Source organism: Alligator mississippiensis, chromosome 10, assembly GCF_030867095.1.
Source record: "Alligator mississippiensis isolate rAllMis1 chromosome 10, rAllMis1, whole genome shotgun sequence".
Lineage (NCBI taxonomy): Eukaryota > Metazoa > Chordata > Crocodylia > Alligatoridae > Alligator > Alligator mississippiensis.
In genome coordinates, this window is record NC_081833.1 from 26,405,574 (window position 1) to 26,428,457 (window position 22,884).

Here is a 22,884-nt window from a genome sequence, read left to right on the forward strand (position 1 = left end):
CTTCCCAAGGTGGAGAACCTTGCATTTATCGGCATTGAACACCATCAGATTCTCGTCCGCCCACTTGCTGAGCCTGTCCAGGTCAGCCTGGATCACCCGCCTGTCTTCTGGTGTGGATGCTTTGCCCCAAAGTTTGGTGTCATCGGCAAACTTGGCCAGTCCGCTTCTGACTCCAGTGTCCACATCATTAATGAAGATGTTGAACAGTATGGGTCCAAGGACAGAGCCTTGGGGGACCCCACTGGTCACAGGACACCACGATGAGTGACTTCCATCAATTACTACCCTCTGGGTCCGACCCCGGAGCCAATTTTCCAGCCAGTGGATCGTGGAGGACCCAAGGCGACAATTGGCCAGTTTCTCCAAGAGGTGATCATGGGAAACCAGATCGAAGGCTTTTCTGAAGTCAAGATATATGACATCAATCTCATCTCCCTTGTCCAGGTGATAGGTCACCTGGTCGTAGAAGGAAATGAGATTGGTCAAGCAAGACCTACCTGCAACAAACCCGTGCTGGCTGTCCCTTAAGATGTTGGCATCGGCCAGTCCATTAAGGATGGCCTCTTTAATAAACTTTTCTAAGATCTTCCCCGGGATAGAAGTCAGGCTGATGGGCCTATAGTTAGCCGGATCCACTTTCCTCCCTTTCTTGAAGATAGGCACCACATTGGCCTTCTTCCAGTCTTCGGGCACTACACCAGAGCGCCAAGAGTTTTCAAAGATCTGTGCTAGAGGCTGGGCTATGATGCTCGCCAGCTCCTTGAGTACCCTGGGGTGAAGATTGTCAGGGCCGGCTGACTTGAAGGTATCCAACTTCTCAAGATGTTCCTTCACGAAGCTGTAGGAGAGTGTGTTGAACCTGCTACCAGCTGCAAATGCTGTGAGTAGCCTTTGCTGGATCTCTTCTGCATTCTGCATCTGTTTCATTTTGCTGCCCTGTCCCATAGTTGACTTTACATTCCCAAAGGTTTTCAATTTTGATTTGGGTACATTTGCATAGAAGCTCTTGGTAGCATCTGTAGTAAGACGTTTCTGGATAATGGTGTTCATGATATCTCTTCTTTTGTTATGTTCATTCAGAATGTCTAAGTCAGTCTGAAGTTCTTGCTTCATTTGTTTTAGTGTGGTCAGGGGACATTTACCACCTTCATCTTCTACTAAATCGCAGACTGTACACATTTTTCTGTGCAAAACCGGCATCTAGTTCATCAGTCACTTGATGCTGTGATCTCACTTCTGGAGAAAGAAGAATATCTTCTTGCACAATCTCCATATGTGAATGGGAATGAGAGACTCATTGTTTCTGTTGCTCCTTCTGCCTGCATTCAGGATGGGAATGTGCCTCAGCAGCTGTTAGATCTTTGACACCAATTTGGCAACGCAACACTTCATTCTTCTCTGCCAGCTTGTGTATTGTATTGGCTGATTCAAACAACAACACTTGACTCAACCTCCTCCTATTAGAATGTTTCTGCCAGAATATGCACATCCTCCAGTGAACTGCTGGAGTAGATGATCTGCTTGTCCTAGTGTGTTCTTCACTTGATGGTGTTGGTAGGGTTTCTCTTTCATCTTCTACCTTGCACAACTTTCTTAACAGTCTCTCAATGCGTCCTTTGTGTGTAAAAGAACTGTAACCCAGGAGGTACTCCAAGAGGTACCCCTTCTCCAAGTGAAGGGATCAAAGCAGGTGCACAAGCACTGTGGAAGGTGTAGGGACTCTCCTCCCCCTATAGAGCAGAGACAGACCACCAGTGGGGACTTAACCATATACCTTTTAATGAGAGAACAGTACTGAGAACTTAACCAGTATAAACCAGGGGGTATAGGGGACACTACAATGCCCTGAGGGGGCAGGATTCAACAAAGGTACTTACAGTCATAGACATATTCATCTAGTTGTCAAAAGACAGGGTTAACCAAAATATAAATCACAAACAGCAGAACAAACAATACTGGTTGGTGAAATATAAAAGGCACAAAATACAAAATGTCAAATAACAAGGAATATAGGGTCTAGGTACCTGGAAGGGGGAGAAAGGAGGAAAACACAATGACCCCTTTCCACTGCAACAAGAATTTCTCCCTGTTACTTCATTCACCCCAGCTGGGGCTTGAACTCTGCTCTCTCCCATAGTGGGCAGAAACTCTGCCACACAGCTACCAGTGTTGGTAGCTTACCAAGCTGCTAGGGGCCTTGACCTTTCCAGAGCCCCAGCCTCATGTTGACCTGCCTGGCCTCTTGCTGGAGGAGCTGGAAGCAGAGCTGGGAACCTCTCAGGTCACTGCTCAGATCCTTGCTGGACCTGGGGGGGAGCCTCTCCTGCTGGCCACAGCCTCTCGTAGGGGATCCTGGAGCCCAGCGGGGAGCCTCTCCTGCCGGCCGCACGCCGCACTGCTGAGGGTCCAACTGCTGCCTGCAGGTCCCACTCCTTCAGGTGCTTCTGGGGCAATTGCTCCTGCCCCACTGGCCCAGCTTTTGCCAGCTCTTTGAAACTCCTTCCTTGTGGTCCCTCGCTGGTCTCTCCTGAGTCAGCCACGCTGCCCCTTTTATCCCCCTCCAGGTGACCCAAGGGGTCAATCAGGGGACACAGAGGGTGAGTCTCTGGGGCCTGATTGGTGAGGAAAGGGAATCCCAAGTCCTCCAATCATCTTTTACTCTTTCAAAACCCCTGGGCTAGGTCACTACCAGGTGGCCTGTCACAGAACTGTAGGAAGAACGGTGCCCGCTGAGGCATTTGAAATGTTGCAGGACAGGATCAACACAATGTGATGGTCTGTCAAGAACACTGCCATAGCAAGTATCAAATTCAGCAACTGTCTGATGTTGGAAGAGTGCCTCATTCATTTGCGCAATTTCATCAGGTGTACTTTGTCTAATGATTGACTGTGAACCTACTTTGAGACATATGATGCATCTTGTAGACTCTGAGTCATGCCTCCCTCCCATGCTTTGCTGGACTCACTGTGCTATTGGTTCCATTGTAACATTTGCTTAAGGGCAAGTCTCTTATCAACAATCTTCATCAGAGGTTTTCTTGTCAAGGTAATCTGAAACAGAACAGAGTTGGTGTAGTAATTTTGCAAGCTCTTTGGGTATTGAATGAACAAAACTGTAAGTCTGCGGCAGCCATCTTGGAATCCAATATGACTACCACAACGGGAATGTTACGATCGATCACCTTGGCTCACACAATGTCGGTTTCATCACTGGAATTAATTTTCTAACCCTAGTGGGGGCTGAAATATGGACCAAAGCATGAATTCACTGCAGCCATCTTTGATTCCAGTATGGAGGCTACACGCACTACTTTCCAGATTGGCAACATGACTTTGACATGGGTAGACCACCTCTACCTGAATGAAACACACTGCTTCCACCTGTGGCAATGAGTTGCCTACAGGGTGACACCTTTACCCTTTTTTACCCGACTATAATCAGAATCTATGATCATAATGGGCAGCTTCTGCGCATAGCACATGGCAGACTGGGGAGGGGACAAGCAGCACACTAGCAGATAGGGCAGGGAGCAAAAAGCAGAGCAGCAGGTCATACAAGGAGCACATAGCTGGGGGCAGAAAGCAGAGCTGCAGATCTGGCAGGGAAAGGGTTTGGGGGCGGCACATGGGGCGGCGCAGGGCTAATTTGTGGCACACCTGCTACAAAGGTTGCAACTAATATCTGAGGACACTGGGCATGTGGGTGTAAAAGGGGAGGGAGAAAATCAGTAAACATCAGCTAGTGCACTGGCCCCCTGCACCTCATAGACTGCTTGTGTACATCTCACATCTGCGTTCGACAGGGTGGGGAAATTATGTTGTTATAAAGGAAATCCTTCTTGTTGCACTGATGTTTGAGCTTGGCCTCTGACCTCAGGGGCACAGTCTAGCTAGGATCTGCAGCGTGGGTCACATGCTGGTAGAAAAGCGTCCTTAAATTCCAAGGTTCAATCCCATCAGCAAAGCTTGCAACACTGACTCAGAGCCCCTCTGTCCCAGGCAGAGGTTGTGCTCAGCAGTTATTACTGGCTGCATCTCCACTAATAACTCAGGCCAGTGTATTTTCAAATCCAAACAGCCCGTGGCCACGTGCTGTTGCTTTGCTGCCTAGTGAAGAATTCCTTCCCTCCACCTGTGGGCATGGGAGCGGGGTGAGGCCTGGCTGGGTCATTATCTCTGCCAGTTCAGAGCTGGGCCAGCAAAGCTGGGAATTGCTCAGTAGTTCCCAGCCGTGTCTGCATGACAACCGGCAGGGCGCAGCATCTCCCAGCCCATGGCTCTGCTGTGTTTGAAAGTAAACCCTGCTTTTTTAACTCCTTGTTCTGCAGGGCCCATTAACTGCCAGCTGAAGAACTGCCCTTTTTGGCGCCTAGCAAGAGCTTTCCTTTTCATGGTGCCAGTGCCCTGCCCACCTCCAAGGGGCTCATTGGGCCATGGGCCCAGCCATCTTCATTATATTGCTCCCTCGGGCAGTCTCATCCCCCATGGGTTATGATGGGACCCCCAGCAGCATGAGCAGCTGGGAAGGAAAGCTGATTTAGACAGATCCTGAGCTGGATCTTGGGGGACCTGTGCTGAATTCCCTGGTTCAACCGCAGATAGCTCCTTTGATCTTGGGCAAGTCACCTTTACAAGAGGAGCTGGTGAGACAGGCAATAACAGACCTGAGCACCTACCCAACAACTGCACAGCTCATGGCTCTCCCTAAAGGCAGGGGTTGATTGCCGTTGTACCTCTCTAAAGATGGGGAAACTGAGGCTCTGAGAGAGAGTGGAGCCACGCTTTCAAGCAGAGGCTGGAAACATGGGTGCATGATTTGGATGGGTGCATGTCCGGGGCATTGACAGGCCCAAGCTCCCACTAACCGTGGAAACAGACCTGGCACTTAATGCTGCTGAGAAATCAGGCCGTGGCGCCATGGCTCAGAGCAGCCAGCGTTCCCCTGACTGATCCGGCTGCCACCACTCAAGGAGCCAGGGCAGCCCTGCGAGCAGACCCAAGGGTCCCGGGCCCCTGAGCACCCCCTTGAAGCAGCTGGAAAGATCTGATTGCTGGAGGAAGCTGCTTCCCATGTCCAGGCACAAACTCCAGCAGAGGCTTACTTTGAACTGACAGCCTGGTCTCACAAACCATTTTGGGGTTTCTTTGTGCAGCAAGAGCAGCTGCTGAGTTGTTTAAATATTTAAACTTGACAATGAGGTCATGACTCAGCCCTTGACAAATACTGGCGGAATCGGCTGCGCTACAGGCAGGAAGAATTAGATCACTTGAGGTCTTAAAGGAGAAGCCCTACCATTTCCAAGTATAACTGGGCTTCTCCTGAAGGTGTGATGTGTTGCTGAGTGCACAGCGGAGATGGCTCATGAACAGACTCCTAGTCTAGGACTGGTGCCCCTGCAACCTATGGAAGAACCTTTCTGCTTTCTATAGAGCTTAGACTCCAATGAGGAGTTTAGCTTTTTCTTTCTTTAAAAGAGGCAAAGGGATGGCAGAGATTTTGTATGGTTCAGTGTAAGCCTGCAGCTGTGGACCCCTGATCGCCTAAAGCACCGTGACCTGGTGGAAAGGGAAGAGAGCGCTGCTGCGCTACATGCATGCAGCATTATTAGTACGATGGATCCTCATGATGCTTATTAGTATGTCAGCCATTGGCAAATCTGCGTGTCAGGATCCCTCTGAGACAGATAGGGAACCTGAGACAGAAGCCCACCTATGAGTCAATGGCAGATGGGGAGATGGAACTGATTCCCTCTCCATTATATTCTCCTGAGGATCTCAAGATGCTTTAGAAAAGTGATTAAGTGCCAGCATTGGGACCAGTCCTGAAGCTTTTTCTGTAAGGGCAAAGGAGCCTCTTACATGGGGTAGTTGTCTGGATGGGGCTCTCACTAGCCCTACCCTACAGACAAGGTGTGGTGCCCCTGCTTCTGGATGACACTGCCTCCCACGCTAGCTATAGGGCTGTCACACTTACCAGACCTTGCTATTATAAACCCAGGTGCATTATTTCTGCCCATCCATGCCCAAACATGCTTAGCCTGTTACTAGTTGAAAATGAGTTTCCCCTGATTTCTTCCACGTGACAAAAACCTTAACCCTTCCCCAGTCCCTGCATCTCAGCCATCCTTGTGATTAAAAAAAAAATAGGGACCAGCGATGAGTCCATTTTAAAAGACTAGAGGAAGGAAGTGGAGGTTGTGGAGGGAGGGGAGAAGAAGAACAATCACTAAGTTGCTGAAGGCATAATGAAGCGCTGTCTCTTTAATGGTTGGTGCAATCAATGGCTTCCCAACCCTTTTTGGGCTGGTTCCAAATTCCAAGGGAAGAAGGGGAAAAAAGAAGACCAGGGCTGTGTGTGCAGTGGGCTTTTCTCCCCTGCTGTCTGGAGGAGGCAGGGGGAAGCTGGGGAGTTTCCATAGCAATAGGAAACTACAGAACTTCCACAAAAGAAGAACAGAAAGCCAACTCCTCCGGGCGGCTGGCCACAGCACTGGGGATTTTGCCTGGCTCCGCTCAGCAAGCCCAGACACAGAGAGACAGAATGGGTTTGCAGCTCTGCTTGGACTCTGCTGGCCCCTTTCCAGGAAGGCAGGACCAGGCTTGTGCTCCAGACAACCTCTGATTGCTGTGGCAGAGGGAGACAGACACCCAGGGATGGGTATGCTCAGAGGTTCAGCCTACCTGAATTAACCTTGCAGCCCTCCCTTTGTAACTGGGCTCCTCCAAGCTGATCATTCAGCCAAGAGATTAGAAGAGAGAGACTCTGCAGCAAGCTGGGAAGGGAGAGCCTCTGGCTTCCTCTGCACATGGACTTCACAGAAGACAGGAGGAAAGAAAGCACCGGGGTGTGAACGAACCCCCTGCCCTCAATGAACTGGAGGAGAAAGGTGAAGGGTGAGTCTGCAAGGCCTGCCTTAAGCAAACGCTGAGCCCCTGTCTGTCTGTCTCCCACACATGCTGTGCTCTGTACCATCTGTCTCCCCCAGGATCTCGCACCAGTGTTGCTGCTGCTCCCCCAGCAGGTGAGGAAAGAGCAGGCCCCCACCCCGAGCTAGAGACCCCCCACCCCATGGAGGAGCCCAGCCATACGGTGCAGCTGCCGGGGGGAAGGGGACAGGACTTGTGCATATCTCAGATCTGGGTTGATTGATGGAGCCAGTAGGATCCTTGGCAAATCCTGACTGGTTTCCCCTGTTTGGCTGGCAGTGCCTGCTGCTGCAAGGGGTTACACCGGCATTGGGCTGGTGCAAAGAGATAGAAGAATGATGGCTCAGGTGAGGCTCTTGGCTCTCTCCTGTTTTCCACTGTAAATGTATCCGGTCTCTGGGTTGAAAGGGGATATTGTCTTTCAGCTTTACCTGGGGAGGGGGGAGGGAGTCATAAATTTTCCTTCTTGGATGACCTGAGCAGCTGGGTGCTCGATTACCACTGGATCTGTGAGTTGAGGAACTTGACAGCTGGTGTCCAAGCTCCCTGCTTTTGCCTGGCAGCTCTGTGGGTCTCTTACATGCAGGCTCTGAAAGCCCCCACAAGCGTGAGGCCCACAGAAAACCCAAAGTGTGTCGGGAGCCCCCTAGACTCACACGCCCTGAATGTGGAGTGCAGCTCAATAGGCCAGGTTAATACTGCAGCATGAGGAGGCTTGTGAGGCACCTGAATGGATCCAGTACTATGACACAGCATGCCTGCTGCCTGCTTCCACTCCATCGCATGCACCACTGCCCTGCCTGGGGCAGGGGTGTCTTCACCGTCAGTGACTTGTGAGCATCTCCTTGTTCCCTTACCTGAAATATAATCTGATGATTCAGGGCTGGAGCTATCTCCAGGGGTTTCATGCTTGCTCATCCCTTCCCCTCTCCTCGATCTCCAGCGGAAGGAGGAATGAGAGCAGAAGGAAGGGGCTGAGAGAAAAGTCTTCAGGGTATGGTGTGACCCAACAACATGGGATTTTAGGGTTTGATTCACAAAGATCCTGAGCACTTGTGTTTCTGTTGGAATTAAGGGCAGGGAGGTGGGGGAACTAGGTACTAGATTGGGCCCTGTGGTCTCAAAGCACAAAGGTGGGCAGGGTGAGGAGCCCTGAAGCATAGGATGGGAAGCAACTACCCCAAAGTCATGCTTGCTGCAGGTCAAAACAAAAACCAAGAATGCAGCCCATGTCTCCTGACTTCCAGCCTGCTGCCCTGCCCATGGGATCATGTTGTCTCCTAGCTGAGAGCTTCAGTTTTAATTGCGATGATGCAGTGCATTTCCATTGCAGGATTTATCTGTGCCACAGCAAGGGGGTGGGCTGGGCTGGCGAGGTGGACGTGCAGGGAGAGGAGCAATGGGCTGTCTTCCTTTCTCTGTTCTCAGTGGTGGTGTCATCTTTTCACAGTGACGCATGGGAAGGACATGCAAGATGGCTGACCAGAGCAACATCCAGTCTGCAGCTTCCAAGAGCATTCGGCCCTTCCGGTCCAGTGAGGAGTACCTTTATGCCATGAAGGAGGATCTGACTGAGTGGCTCAACACCCTCTATGACCTGGACATCCCGGTGGACAACTTCATGGAGGCCTTGGAGACAGGCTATGATCTCTGCCAGCACGCCAACAACGTCAACCGCATCGCCCTGGAGTTCCAGCAGCAGCACTCGGAGGCTGCTGCCCACATGAGGGTGCCTCAGAACGAAGTGGTCTTCCAGGCCAAGAACGTGGTGCCCGGCTCCTTCATCGCCAGGGACAATGTCTCCAACTTCATCCAGTGGTGCAGACAGGACCTAGGCATCCAGGACGTCCTGATGTTTGAAACAAATGACTTGGTGCTAAAGAAGAATGAGAAAAACTTTGTCCTGTGCCTTCTGGAGGTGGCCAGGAGGGGCTCCAAGTTTGGGATGCTGGCCCCCATGCTGATCCAGATGGAAGAGGAAATTGAGGAGGAAATGAGGGACCAGATTGCTTATGAGGAGCTGGTGACGCAGCAAGATAGCCAAGACCTGGGCCCCAAGTCCCCCATCTACCCTAGCAGGGCACAGCGAATCTCTTTGTGTGACCTCAAGAACCTGGATGAGCTGGTGAGAGACTGTTCTGTTTTGTCAGGATCTTTAAACCTTGTGCCCCTGGTATCTTGTAAGTATGGGTGGGTGTCCTCCCACACTTTCCCAGCCTGATTCTCTCCCAACTCACTCTAGCGTGGCCCCTCAATGTTACCGAGGAGCGTTAATAGAAAAGTGTAGGCTGTAACCACAAGAGGAGAGGGAGAAATTCCTCCTGATCCACGGTACTTTGCCCTCAGCAAGGCCACCTCTCCAGAGCTGCTGTAGGATGAGGGTGAGCTCATGCCTCATCCTCACCTAGGAGGAAGGGCTTGCTTCAGGGCTGGAAATGGGCTGTCATGGAGCTTGTAGCCGCAGAGATGGGCCCGAGGCAGCAAAACTCTGATGTCAAAGGAAAAGGTTTCTGACCATGACCTCATCACGTAAGTCGGGCTGGTGGGCAGGGAAGAGGCTTTCGCCTCCGGGCAGCCCCTCTGCGGGCAGGACTGGCCTCTTGTGGAATGAGTGTGAGGAGGGAAGGTGGGACCCAGCTCTCTGTGTTATCAGCAAAACAAGCCTCCATCGTGGCTGGCCCCCTGGGCAGAGATGCCAAGTCTGGGCAAGGCTGCAGCAGCTGAGGGAGCTTCCCATTCCTGGGAGGGGTGCACCTGGCTCAGGCTGAGGTGCTGTTGTGCATAGAGGAAGCATGCAGGAGACTCATCCACAGGACAGGGGTTGGGCTGGGCCCGCGCTTAGGATTGGGCTTGGCTGGCAATGCCAATGTGCTTGGTAGCATTTAAACCTTCACTGGCTTTAAGAATGAAGTTGCTGACCCCTGATGCTCACAGAGCACAGCTTGTGCATGCGGCCCGCAGCAGTGCCGTCCGGCTTGCCCCTGGCCTGGGGTGGAGTTCTCCCCTCCATCTCCGAGCAGCAGTAACTCTGGGACTAATGACACCTCAGGGCACCAGCATCACAAACAAGGCACACCCCCTTGAAAAGTAGTGCGCACAGGAACTCTTGCCTGCCTGCAAGAAAGCATGCCTGAGATGAGCAAAAGTGAAACGCCTTGTTCCTGCTCCCGCTCTGCTTGCCCTTTTCCCCCCTTCCCTTGCTGGGAAGCCTCTTGTCTCACTTGGGCCTTTTGGAGTTGCTGGGTCTGGATCTGGGCACTGCAAGGGATGGCTTGTCTTAACAAACAGGCTGTTTTCTCTGAGGTTTTCTTGCAGTTGTGGGAATGTTTCTGCCGGGCTTGGGCTTCCAGAAGGCCTTCCTGTATTTTATCTCTGCTTTTTACTCAAGAGGTGGAATTCTGGGCTGCAGCTGAAGTTGCCTTGTCTCCCTTTTAACTACTTTTTTGGTGGTGCTCAGCGCAGATGGTCCGGTGCCCTGTTTAGTGGGTAGAGCCTGTTCAAGGAGCTTCTCCCCCTCAGGTGGGCCAATGTCACTCGCCTTAATAAAAAGGGCTGCATTCTCCAGAGAGGTCTTTGGGGCATGCCACAGAAATATGAAACAGCAGCCCTCCCACAAAGGCCACTACCTGCCCTTCGGGGAGAACAGCCTCAAGGAAAGTTCCAACACGCCTCCTTTTAGCCTGCTATTTGGGATGGCGGTGAGGATTTTGAGCTTGCTGGTCAGTTGTGACTCCAGCTAAAACTGTCTCCGAGTATCCCCATAGCACTAAGAGGCACCAGTGCTCTGGAGAATTTACTCTTCGCACCTATGGGATGTGAGGGATTTTCTCTCTGAAGGGATATATAAACCACTCTGTGGACACAGTAGCTCTGTCCCCGCTGGGGAACCGTCTGCGCTGGGTCTGAATGTTCTCCAAATGCTTACTCACCCTCTGCTCAGCGCTGCACGACGCATCTATTGGAGTCTGCAATCGATTTATTTCTAAGCACTTGGCTATTACCCAGGAAGGCAACTCCTCTCTCTCCCTCTTCCACCCCCACCATTGTGCTTGCGCTCCTGCAGCGTGCATCCCAGAACCAAAACCCCAGATCCTAGGACGCGAGGCTCTGGATGGGAGCTGTGGGGCTCGTGTTGTCCTCTAGGAAGAGAGGTCCCCTGGGAGACGAGGCCATTGTAATTAGACTCTCTGGAGTATGATCACAAATTTTCCATTGGGAAATAATGGCCTGTGCCCCAGTGTCCATTGCTGGCTCTTCGAACCCTGGTACTAGGAAGCACTGTGGTAGGGGTGGGAAGTCCTGTTCGGGCCAGGGGGGGATGACAAAGGAACCCTTGGAGATCTCTTAAGTTATTTCGCAGTCCTGGGAGCTGCAGGCTGAGAGCAGCACTTAGCAAACTGACCCTGTGGTTGTTGAAACAGACTCTCCCTTCCAAAGTATACAGGGTGAAATGAAGCCCTGGGATAAATCATTGGCTTTATTTTTAGACGTGGCGTTTTCTTTATAGCTTCTCAAGTGGAAACACACAGAAATGCTGGCTCTTCCCAAGGTGCGACACACCCGCTTGGCCTGGGCTGCAGGCATGGGGAGCGGTCTGCCGGCTCTGCTGAGGTTTGCTTATGGCGCGTCCCTGCTAAGGGAGGAGAACTTTGTTGCCTGGGCTTCAGCCCAATGGGGTCCTGCTCCCTGTCCTCCTGGCAGTGGGTTGGCACAGCCAGCGCAGGCATGGGGGCTGCTCCATCACTGAAGTGAATTGGAGCAACCCTGATGTTGCTCTTGCTTGTGCTTTTCAGAGATAGCCCAAAGGCAGGAAGCTCTGGCTGTGGCTCCCATATGCCTGCTACGCTGTGGCCTGGTGGGCTGCTGCTGAGCCTGCTCCGTTTCAGCTGGGGAAGGAAGGTTTTCATAGAGTTGGTTTCACTGCTTGTCAGGCCTCTTCTGTGCTGCTTTGAGGAACCTTCATGTAACTTAAGCCTGGGCTCTCTGTTCCTGACGGCACCATTTTAATCATGGTCCCACGAAACGTGCCGTACCCTGGTTCATTCTGGGAACTCTGCAGTATCTGCTCCCTAGTGCCCAGCACTGCAGTTGTGATGAGGAAACTTTGGGGCAGATCCCACATTGCAGCAGGCTGCTTGGAAAGGGTGGGGAGGACAGGCAGCCCACAGGGAAGGGCAACTGCTGTTAACAGATCAGTGTTAATTAGATCAAAGTTTGAGGCAGCAAGAAGCACATCATTGCTTTACCCATCATTGCTTTTTCTTTCACCTGCAGACAGGGCTGGGGAATTTCTCTACTGTGCCACCCGTTTGGAAGGGAACATGTTCCTGGCTGGCTCATGGCCCAGAATAGCTGGTACATGCCATGTCATAGGGAAACCCACCTTTGCCTCTTACAGCAGGTCCTGCCCTGGCTTGGTACCTTCTCTTATGCTGGAACATGCAGCTGGCAGCTCCTATGAGGCAGGTCATTGCCCCTGTTGTGCAGATGGAAAATCTGAGGCACAGGGAAGTTGGGGTCTGGCTTAACACGAAGCAGTGGGTTGGGGCAGGTTGGGGGCAGGATGTGGATGTCCCTGGTACTTAGTGTGGAGCAATGCCCAGCCCTTCTGCACTGTCTCTGTTCTTCCCCACCCAGGCCTACATCAAATGGAGGCTAAGACACGCCACCCTCAGGTTCCCCCAGCTGGGCCATGATTCAGGCTCACTTCCATCTCTGCCAGAAAGCCCTGCTGACCAATAGATAACTCATGGCAAAGGCTGCTGCTGCCTCCCCCTGTCCCTGATCCCTTCCCCTCTCTGAGTCCCCTCCTGTGAGTCCTTGTACTTCCGGGTTCTGTTCAGAAGCAGAAATGCTACAATCCCGCCAGGGAGGCTGTTCTCTAGGGATTTCCCAGCGGGGCGTAGCAGGAAGTGGGGGGCGGGGAAGGCAGAGAGGGCCCAAGCCTGCGCTTCCTAATCTCTCTGCTGCAGAGCATTGGGGAAGCCCATGAGTGGATGTGAAGAGGTCCCAGCTCCATGTTGGGGTCACTCCATTTCCTGACACCACAGGGATAAGCTTGGGTGTGGCCTCTAGGGTCTGCCCATGTGAGTCGGTCCTCACTGCTAGGTGTGTACATGCCATTCTTGCCCTGGGTCTGTAAGCACATGATTGCGGCCCCAGCCAGTGCCCAGTTTCTGCACACATCTATCCTAGGTGATAGTCCATTCCCCAGGGAGCCTACAGCCAAAGGCAAGGTGCAACAGGTGAATGAGGCCAACCAGCTGATGGAATAGGTTGTGTCTGGTTCCCAGCTGGTCAGCTTGCAGTGCTCCCAGCTTTCTCTGCCTGCCCAGTGCCAGATGGGTTTCACCTGGGAATTTCTGGTTCCCTGTAGCTGCAGGGGATGATTTTGCTTAGATTACATGGAGGCAAATGTGATTCATTCTGGGTGCTGATGGGGAGCTGGATGCTTAATATGGGCTGCAGGGCTTTATCTAGGGTCTGGGATCCATTTAATGTACATATTTGGCCCCCACGTCTGTAGTATTTGAGCACCCCATAGTGCTTCGTGTATTTAGTCTTGAGCCTAGGTAGGGCAGGACTGTTATCCCCATTTTACAAGATGGGGAAACCAAGGCACAGAGACACTGAGACCCTGGCCAGCTATTTACTCCACAATTTAAGATGTTTTTCCCATCTCTAAATGGCAGGGTTAAATTATAGCCTTCCTGGCAGACAGTGGCTGCTGGCTTCTAGTGCCTGGCAGTGCTCCTGAGTGCTGCTTTGGTGGAAACTCACAGCTGATCCAAGAGCAGGTTGGTGCTTGAGCCTCCAGTGGAAACTGGGCCCCCAGTAACTTTCCACTGGGAATCCAGCCTCAGGGCCTGGAGCTGGGTCTCTGCGTGTGCATGGAGGTTGAGGCCCTGTGGCAGCTTCCCTGCAGCCTGCCCCCCTCAGTGGGCGCAGTCCTGTGTCCCTGCTGGGGCTGGTGCTTGCTGTTGGCATGGGCTCCCAGCTCTGTTCTACAGGCTCTTGCCCACCAAAGGCACCTTGCTGTTGTAGGAAGTTCAGTCCAGTTTGGCTGTGGGAGCTTGCCCTCAGTTATGAAAGCATCTGGCCTACTTTTGCTTTCATCTGCAGCACCTAGAAGAACACCACTTGCTGACCTGGCAGTGGGAGCAGGTCCAGCTCCAAGGAAACCCAGATTAGGTGTGGGGCAAGGGCACCAGTAGGCAGCAGCACTACATGGCATTGCTATCTGGGGCTCAGTCTTCCCAAGGGCCTTGGTGACTATGGAGGTGCCATGCAGCTGGGAAGGGACAGAGGAAGATGGAGATCAAAGGTCCAGCACTGTGCTACTGCCCCAAAATGCAGGCAAGGATGACATGCCTTGTCTTGATGCCAGGGAGCAGTGAGAGTTGTGGCTGCCAGCAGTAAACAGAGAGAAGAGAGAGGGCATTGAAGGGGCAGCACGAAGGGATCACTGCAGCCTCTGTTCTTGCTTGCCAGTCTGTCACAGAGGAAGCCTGGGCACAGGGAATGTGCGAGGGCAGAGCTGGAACTGAGCTCCAGAGTGTCTGAGTCCTGCTTGTGGATGGTCAGGTTGGGAATGGCACCCAGCACTGGGAGCTGAGCAGGGTGATGTGGGGGGGCAACAACCTGCAGCACATGTGCCACAAGTGTCACAGGCAGGTGTGGCACACACCAAATTGGGGAGGAGACGGAGCAAAACAATAGACAGGGCAGAGAGCAGAAAGTAGAGCAGCAGATTGGGCAGGGAGCACAGAGCAGGGAGCAGAAAGGAGAGCAGCAGATCAGGCAGGGGAAGGAGATCAGAGTGGCATTCAGGGAGGGTGTGGGGCTATTTTGTGAAACACCTGCCAAAAAGGTTGGCCCCCACTGTGCTGCCGTGTACTGATCTTGGCAACAGAAATCCAGCACAGGCTGGGAGGGCACACGTGACAGCAAGGTTGGAGAATGTAGGGTCAGATGAGAGATGCGGTCAGAGGGGGAGAGGCCCTGGATGGGGCAGTTGCATGACCTGGGTGTGGCAGGGCCATTTGAGCCATGCACTGCCTGCTGCCTGTGTCCCACTCTTGCCTGTTAGCTGCAGCCCTGGGTTAGAGGAGGGGGAGGGAGAGACAGAGATGAGAGAGAGAGATCCTACATCCGGATTATGGAGGCATCCTTTAATAAGAGTCTGAGGGGGAGGAGCTGACCTGCCCGGACTCCCTAATCTTAAAGCCCTTTTTTCATCTAAGTCCTCATTAAGTTTCATGCTGGCTTTGCAGGGAGGGCTGCGAGTGTCCCTGGGGACTGCTGCAGCTGTGGCTTCATCGGGGCTGCCTTGAGTCCCAGTGTGCTTGGTAGGGTATCTGAAGGGGAAGATAAAGTGGAGTTTCCACGTGGTGGTTTGACAGTGCCCAGCTGCCCTAGGACCTGCATGCAGGACTCTTGCAGAGGAGACATCCCTTGGCAGGTTGAGTGGGTCTGGGTGCTGCCAGCTGGAGCTTGCTGTGGTTCACTGGAGAGGCTCTGTTCTGGCAAAGCCCCCTTTTGCCCCTAGGTTGCGCTCAGAGGGAGCTGTGGGCACAGCCATTCTGGCAAGTTGAATGGTTGCACTCCCCTCCCAGCCAGCCGCTGGAAGGCATTTTTCTCTGCTTTGTAATGACCAGCCCTGTGACATGCTCTGAGCTTTTATGGGCATCATTAGAGCTAGGGAGGGGCATGGAGTGGAAAGCAAACTTCCTATAGGAGGTCGCTCCAAGAACCAGAGCGGCAGCCAGTGCCACCACATGGACCTTCCTGGCAGAAAACTGCTGTGTGGGGCTCTTTGGGCTCCATGTCTTTTAGAGCCCTGAGAAGCCCCACGGGCACAGCTGGGGAGCGCTGGGTTCTGCAGCGGCTGGTGCAGGAGGAGGAGGGAGTCAGGACCTCTGCGTTCTGGTCTCAGCTCCGTCACTGACTAATTGCATGGAGAGTCTCTTCACCTCCCCAGGCCTCAGTTTCCCCATCTGTAAGCTGAGGGAAGTACCCATGTTGCAGGTGTGTTTGTGGAGCTCACTGTGACAGCTGTGGAGCAGGAGGGCAGTTTGGTGCAGGGCAGGGCCCCATGCCTGGCAGCTTGATACTGCCTCCTTGTTGCCTTCCACAGCAACACTCCTTTGTGCCAGGAGCGCTGGGCATGGGGCTGCCTGCTCAGCTCCAGGAAAATCTGAGGCCCTTCAGGAATGGGCCATAATAACAGACTTTCCCTTGCTTTTCAGCCTGTGCTGGACTAAACAGTGTGCATTAGGGTTTGGGGAGTGTACCCATCACATCCCCCAGACCTGCTCCATAGTCCTGATCCACAGGGGAGCCTGCAGCCTCAGGGTGACTGATGCATAAGGGGAGATGGGATAACTCAGCCTGGAATGGAGGTGGAGGGGGGAAGGAGAGCTCTGGGATGGGCTGTTCAGTGGTAGTCAGTGATGCAGTATGGATGCGGGGGAGTCCTGTCCTAACCATGTACAGTCATGCCTCTGGCTCACTACAGGAACCAAGAGCGTATTGCAGTATGTTCTCTTGTAAGGTCTTGGTCACTGGCACCATGACTATACAAGCTCAGACAGGGAAATGAAACATGGACCATTCTGCTCCAGACTTCAAATGACTTGGGTGTGAAAGGGGAAGAGAGTATCTAGGTAGGTGTGGAGGAAGTGAGGAGGACTAGATTTGAAAGGGAAGGCTGGGGAAGGGGCAAAAGGATGAGATGGACAGAGGGTGAAAGAAGAGCCAAAGTGTGTGTGTGTGTGTGTGTGTAGCCAAGCATGCAGGCTTCTCTGTTGGGGAGCTGGCTGCCTGGACAGACTGCAGTGGGTTACACTGCTCTCTGGAGCACTGGAAAATCAGCATCCAAATGCTGTGGATTGGGCCTGCCCATCAAACAAGTGCCTGGGAGATGCCCCCTGAGCCATGCCTAGACCCAGCAGCAGCACCCACATGGCTACAGACACCTTGCCCGAATGCACTGGCTGGTGTCTGGGGACTGCCATTCATCAGACGGTGAATTATGGATGGCAAGGCGTGTGCTAAAGTTTAGGTCCAAATTTTCAAAGTGTGAAGTCCCCCAGCAAGCTCCTGTTTGGGTACCAAACCCAAGTAGCAAAATGGTCAATGGTGCCAAGTACCCAGCAGCTCCCAGTGATTGCAGTGGGACTTGTGCAGAGCTCAGCACAAGTCGGAGCTAACAGTAAGGCTCCCCCTGCCCTGCCCTCCCTCCTTCGGCTTGGAATCCTTAACCCACAGCTCAGAAGTGTGGATTGGGGCAGGAGGGTTCATGGCGGGTCAGAGCCACTTTGTGATAGTGGGTAGTTCAGATGAGCTCTTTCTGCTGCTGGGTGCTCATATCCTGTGTGTGTGTGTGCACTCAGGCACTTTTCCTAACCACATCTAACATTACTACTCTATACTGCCTCTGAGACGTGCTTCTGATTCCTGCCTTGGGCTCTGTTACTCCTTTGAAAATCTGTCCCCCTAAAATACCTCCTTCCTTATCTTTACTCCCAGTATCAGCTAGCTACAGTATTCCCCTGACCTTCCTGTTCTGACCTGTCAACTGGTGTTGCTGTGTGCTGTAAGACAGCCATGTTCCACCCCAGCAGTGGCTGCAATACAGGGGTGGGTGTTCTCACTGCCTGCACACGGTAGAGTGGTTGGAGCAGAAAGGTGTTGATTTATAGAGTCGCTGGCAGTAGCGTTCTCAGAATCTCCCAGTCCTGGGCACGTAGAGCCAGACCGCTGTGTAATCCGTGACGTCAGCTCTGCTCACTCTCTCCATTGAGAATCAGATGCATTTCAAGTTGCCTTCCCAAATATAGCTCTCTGCTTGCAGCTGTGTAGCCCGGGAGAGCAGAACAGAGTCTGAGGGTGGTAGATGGGGTGAAGGAGGCAGGGGAAGTTCATGATATTCTGACAGTGAAGTATAAGGGCAGTGGGAGTGGGTGGCAGGAGTGTGCTATAACCAGAGTGGGACAAGGAGCAGGGCAGTGGTATGGGACCCACAGCAGAGCTCTACCTGCCTGTATGTTTGCAGGGTCCTTCTGAGCTGGGGGGTTGCAGTCCCCCCTCACAGAGGCTGGTGCTAACAGAGTTGGAGCATGTGCTACATGCTACCTGATCTTGGCACATGGCTGGGGCTTGAATGTCCCCCCCCCCGGGCACAGTGTGCTGGCATGTTTTGGGTTCCAGCCCTTTGCCAGGACTCTGGGAGTGTGCATCTGATCTCGGGTGCCAGGGGGACCTTCCAGCAGTCCATGCCTGTCTCTCGCAGGCCCTCCAAGATGGCTCATTCTCTTCCCCTTCCGCACGGTCCCCCTGGGAAATGCAGGTGTTTCCTGCCCTCAGCTGAGTTGTGTGAATGCCCTGTCTCTCTTCTGGAGGGATTTCTTCCCCTGACTGATCCCTGCAGGTGACTCACGCTGGGCTCTTGTGTGGTAACTTGGTGTCCAGCAACGGTATCACAGAATCACAGAGAAGTAGGGCTGGAAGAGACTTCCAGAGGTCTTCTAGTATCTAATCCAACCCCCTGCCTAAGGCAGGATCAACCCTATCCAAACAATGCCATGCAACCATCATCTAAACTCTGCGTAAGACTACTGTAAACCCTGACACAGTGCAGACATAATACCCTAACCAGCCACAGGTAAAGCAGGGGAACCACGGCAGCCAACAGCCTGCTTCTATGACATGTTGTCAATATATGCTGAAGAGATCCCTGGTATAGGGTTATGCCTCCTGCTATAGAAGAAGGCAAAAACCTCAGAGTCCATACAAATCTGACCATTGGGTACATGACTCGGGAGCATCCAAACCTCAAGCCTCCAGGCTTAGGCCTGCATATAGGATGCCTGCTGATGGATTGAAGCCCCAGGCTGAAAAGTCTGGGGTGAAGGATACTTGCTGCTTGCAGCACCACATATCGTGTTTGAACGATTGAGTTTCTTTCAGTCAAAAGGATTCGGAACTGATCTGGCTAATTTGACCTGGAACACAAAACGTTTTCTAAAATGAAAAAAAAAGGTCAGCTCCTTTAGGAACCTGGGGCCTATGCTAGGGTCTATGGACTGTCTGTGGGCAAGAGCCATTTAGAGTACCCCCTTGGTCTCCACCCCACCTGGGAACTGCCCCTCCCCTTCTACAGACACACCAGTCTTGCTCCCCAGCTACTCCCTGCTGCTGAGTCATTTCCATCATCTGGGAATCACAGCTCACTCAGGGGTGAGAGAGTGATCTGGGAGTTCACCTCCTTGTCTGGGGCCTGACCATGCAGCCCTGGGTACATCCAGGAAGCCAGAGGAGAGTGTGGTGCCACACTCAAGCAAAGAGGGGACAGAAGTTGATAGTGGGGGTACGTGTGACGTCAGATTAGTCGTGGTTCTTTAAAATTCTTCTTGTCGCTGCTGAATAGCACTTAGGCCCTGTAGAGAGACTCTCTCCTTCCCTGCAGGACAAGTGGTATTTAAAGGACTGAAGCTACCACACCATGTTCTGCTCTCTGGTGCCAGCAGCCATATACTCACTCACTCCCGTGTCTCTTCACACGCAGGGCAGGGGAACAGGGTGGGGAAGCAGCAATAGCTTCTCCTGTCTCTTCCTCTGCACTGCTGACTTCTGGTGCCCGTTCAGTGCATCATCCCATTAGAGCAATCAGAAAGGGGGAGCAGGGGCTGGATGCCTGGGGCAGGGTAAGGACAATGGCTCCAGTGCCTCTTGCTTTCCTTCAGTACTCCCTCTTTACAGTGGGTCACGTGTACATCCTGGCTTGGGGTGGGCTGATGTGGCTGCTTGGAAGACATTACATGTCTGCTCTCTGTCTGCCAGCGGGCTCTGAATGCATCTCTGTGAAGCCTGCTTTAAGTTGGAAAATGTGCTCCAGGTCTGCAGAATGGAAGTGACGATGCATCTAGCACAGTGATTTTCAACCTGTAGTCCACAGACCCCTGTGGGTTTGCAGACTATGTCTGAGGGGGTCCATAAAAGATGACTATGGTTAATCAGAAGTATGTGCATACCCACACTTATCAGTCAAAGGGGTCTGCACCTCTATGCAACATTTTTAGGGGTCCACAAATGAAAAAGGGTTGAAAACCACTCGTGTGGCACCTTCCCCACCTGCCAGTGCCTGTGCTACTCCCAGAGGAAGCAGGCCCCTTTTGGGTGGGGTGCCATGGTGTACACATGGTACAACAGTATGCTGAGGGGAGAGATGGGCTCCCCCAGGCTTTGGGGCAAGCCCCTCTCTTTGTGGAAAGTGCCACAAGCTGTCACATCCTCCCAAAGCAACTGGGTCTGGTCTCCCCTAAAATGTCCCTAGGTACCAAGCTATGGACAGCTCAGTGTAGGTAACCCTGGCCGGCCCTGCTAACAGTTTCAGGATTTCCAACCTGAGGGTGATAGTACCAAGATCGTGTCCCTGGGGACTAGCACCTTTCATGAGTATGGGCTTTTGTGGGCAGTTTTCTAGCCACTGGGCCTCAGACCAAGAATAAACTCAGTTAGGAGGGTCCATGTGAGCTTCCAGGGTGAGACCCAAGGATGGCTGTGGCTGTGGCTATGGCTTCAGGGAGTTGTCCCCTGAATTTGGGCAGGACCCACTGAAGTGTAGTTTGAAGCCATGGTGCTGCCCAGGGGACCTCAGCTGGGGGGATCATGAACCGTCCAGCTAAGGAGACAGATAGAAGCACTGGCATCATGGCCAGTCTGAGCTTGCTTGGAGGGGTTGGTCAACCTCTTGCTGCTACCGGGAAGTGGAGGACTCGACTGAGAAGGGAAATGTGCTGGTGGGGCTGCGGCACCCAGTCCAGCCCACTAGGAGAGAGGAGGTGGCTAGGGCTGAGCATGGGTCATGAAGGAAGGATGGACTGAGTGGGGAAATAAGCCCTTGTCCAAAATCCATCTTTCTGTGTCACATAGCCAGCCGTGGGGCCTGAGCATCCAGGACCAGGTTAGCTGTGGTGTGGCCCAGCTCCAGCCCCTTCCTGCCCCTGCAGTTCCTGGCTTTGAGACACAAGCCAGCCCCCTACCGCCTTGATTCAAGCCATGTGGCGGTGGCTAATCTGGAGCTGATTGCGGCTGGAAGGATTTTGGTCACAGAGTAGATCTGAGTGGTTAGAAATCTTTCACTGCTCAGTGTTGTGGAGCCGATTTCCCCTTTGTCTTCTCCTCTTTCCCCTCCACCCCATCCCATCTGGAAGTGGTTGGCAGGCTTCTTCCTCCTCCAGGCTGGAAGATGGCTCTTGAAGGGTCTATAAATACTAGCTTCTTCCTGAAGTCCCAAGGATGGCTCTGGAGCAGAGCCAGCAGCTGTTGTGGGCCGGTCTCTGGTGATGCTGGGATGCTCAGCCAGACAGCTGTGCTACATGTGCAGGCTGCAGCCCGCCAGCCAGGCTGCCTGAAAAATAATTATAGTCTGGAGAGAGAGGCAAAGGGCTGGGGGCAGGGGCAGTCCAGAGATCATCCTGCCTCCTGCTGTCTTCCAGTGAGGTACATCTGTTGCAGCCCAGGGCATTTGCTAGAGTATGTCAGGGGATTTTGTCTCTTAATTTCCTGTGTTTGGCTGTGAACCTCTATCTAGCTGGGTTGCTACATGGCCTCTCACCCCCATTCCTGCTGGTGCCTCCCAGAGTGTTTAGAAACAGGACACAGAACAGCCTCCCTCCCCGCTTTTCTGCCTTGAGTGGAGGGATTTATGGGTTGCAGGTTATGGGGAGGAAGGATGTGAGGCTGAGAGTTTGCCCCAGTTGCAGACAGGAGCAGAGCAACCCCCTGGGGAGCCATCAGCCACACCTTGTACTGCTCTTCTGCAGTGGGAAGCTGCATCTGTGCAAGCAATGCTTGATGTAAGGGTTTTGCCTGTTTGTGGCTGTGCAATTGCTGGTCACTGATCCCTGGAAGTTCCAGCATAGGCCACACTATGGTCTCCTGGATGGGATGAGGCTTGCATTTGGATTTACAGGCTGGGAGGCTGGCATCTTTCCTCACTGCTGGCAATGAGATTCACAGGCCAGGCCCAGCTGTGCCACTGTTCTGGTGGAATAGAGCTGCCATGGGAGGCCAGGTCTTGGTGAGGAGACAGAACAGCGCAGCTTGTTTCCATCCACAAAGGGAAGAGATGCTCCACTCAGCCGTAGGGGCTAGTCTGGGCATGAGTCCACTGAGAGCACATTTGCTTAGTGATAAATGGGATGAATTAAAACTCCCTGGGTGCGAGGAGAGGTATGGCAGGGAGGCTGGGTGTCCCACATCCTGGATCAGAAGGCAGATCTGTGGGAGGTGCGGGAGGAGGGGAATAGTTGATCCTTTTGATTCAGTGACTGAACCCAAAGCTTTCCTGTTGGGCTGGCCCCAAGTGCATGTTCTGGCCCCAAGTGCTTGACATGGAAAAGCCAAGTTTCTTTTGTCCAATTCCAAGTGAATCATAGAGCAGCAGGGCTGGGAGTGACCTCAGGAGACCACCTCTAGTCCAACCCCTGCTCAGGGCAGGGGCTTCCTGGTGAACATCCCAGCCAAATGAAGTGTCCCAGCCAAGCGAAGTGTCTCGTGTCATGTAGTGGGGGCTGGTTTCCAACTCTTCCAACCTTTCCTGCATTTGTTTTAACAAGAAGCAGCTCCCAGTGTGACAGCTTGACATAGTGGAATTTGTCTAATTTTTGCTTTTGTCTTAACTCTTTGCTGAATATGACCCAGATTTGCAAATAGTTCAGGTCTTTCTCCCTCCTTAATGCCCAGCTCAAAGTCCCAGTGAAGGAGGAGCTAGCTGCAGGCATTTCAGGGGCTAGGAAGGTTCAAAGCTCCTGTCCTTTCCCTCCAGAGTGATCACACCCTGAGATCAGGCTGGACCCCCTTTTAATGCTGCAAATTACTAAAGATGTTGGTTCTAGCAAACAGGTGTGGCTCTGAAACCTGGGAGAAGGGGAATTTGATTCCGGAGGGGTG

General features: G+C 52.9%; 1 protein-coding gene across 2 annotated transcripts in view; it reads left to right on the plus strand.

The window, feature by feature from the left end:
* The first annotated feature begins 6,239 nt into the window (after positions 1–6,239).
* Positions 6,240–22,884, plus strand: part of GAS2L1 (growth arrest specific 2 like 1) — a 34,030-nt gene continuing 17,385 nt past the window's right edge. The window contains exons 1-2 of one of the 2 annotated variants that reach the window (XM_006265844.4): positions 6,240–6,894; positions 8,378–9,052. In XM_006265844.4, the coding sequence (XP_006265906.3) occupies positions 8,384–9,052 (669 nt within the window). In that variant the 5' untranslated portion in view covers positions 6,240–6,894; positions 8,378–8,383. The other variant, XM_019493767.2, reaches the window with a different exon arrangement.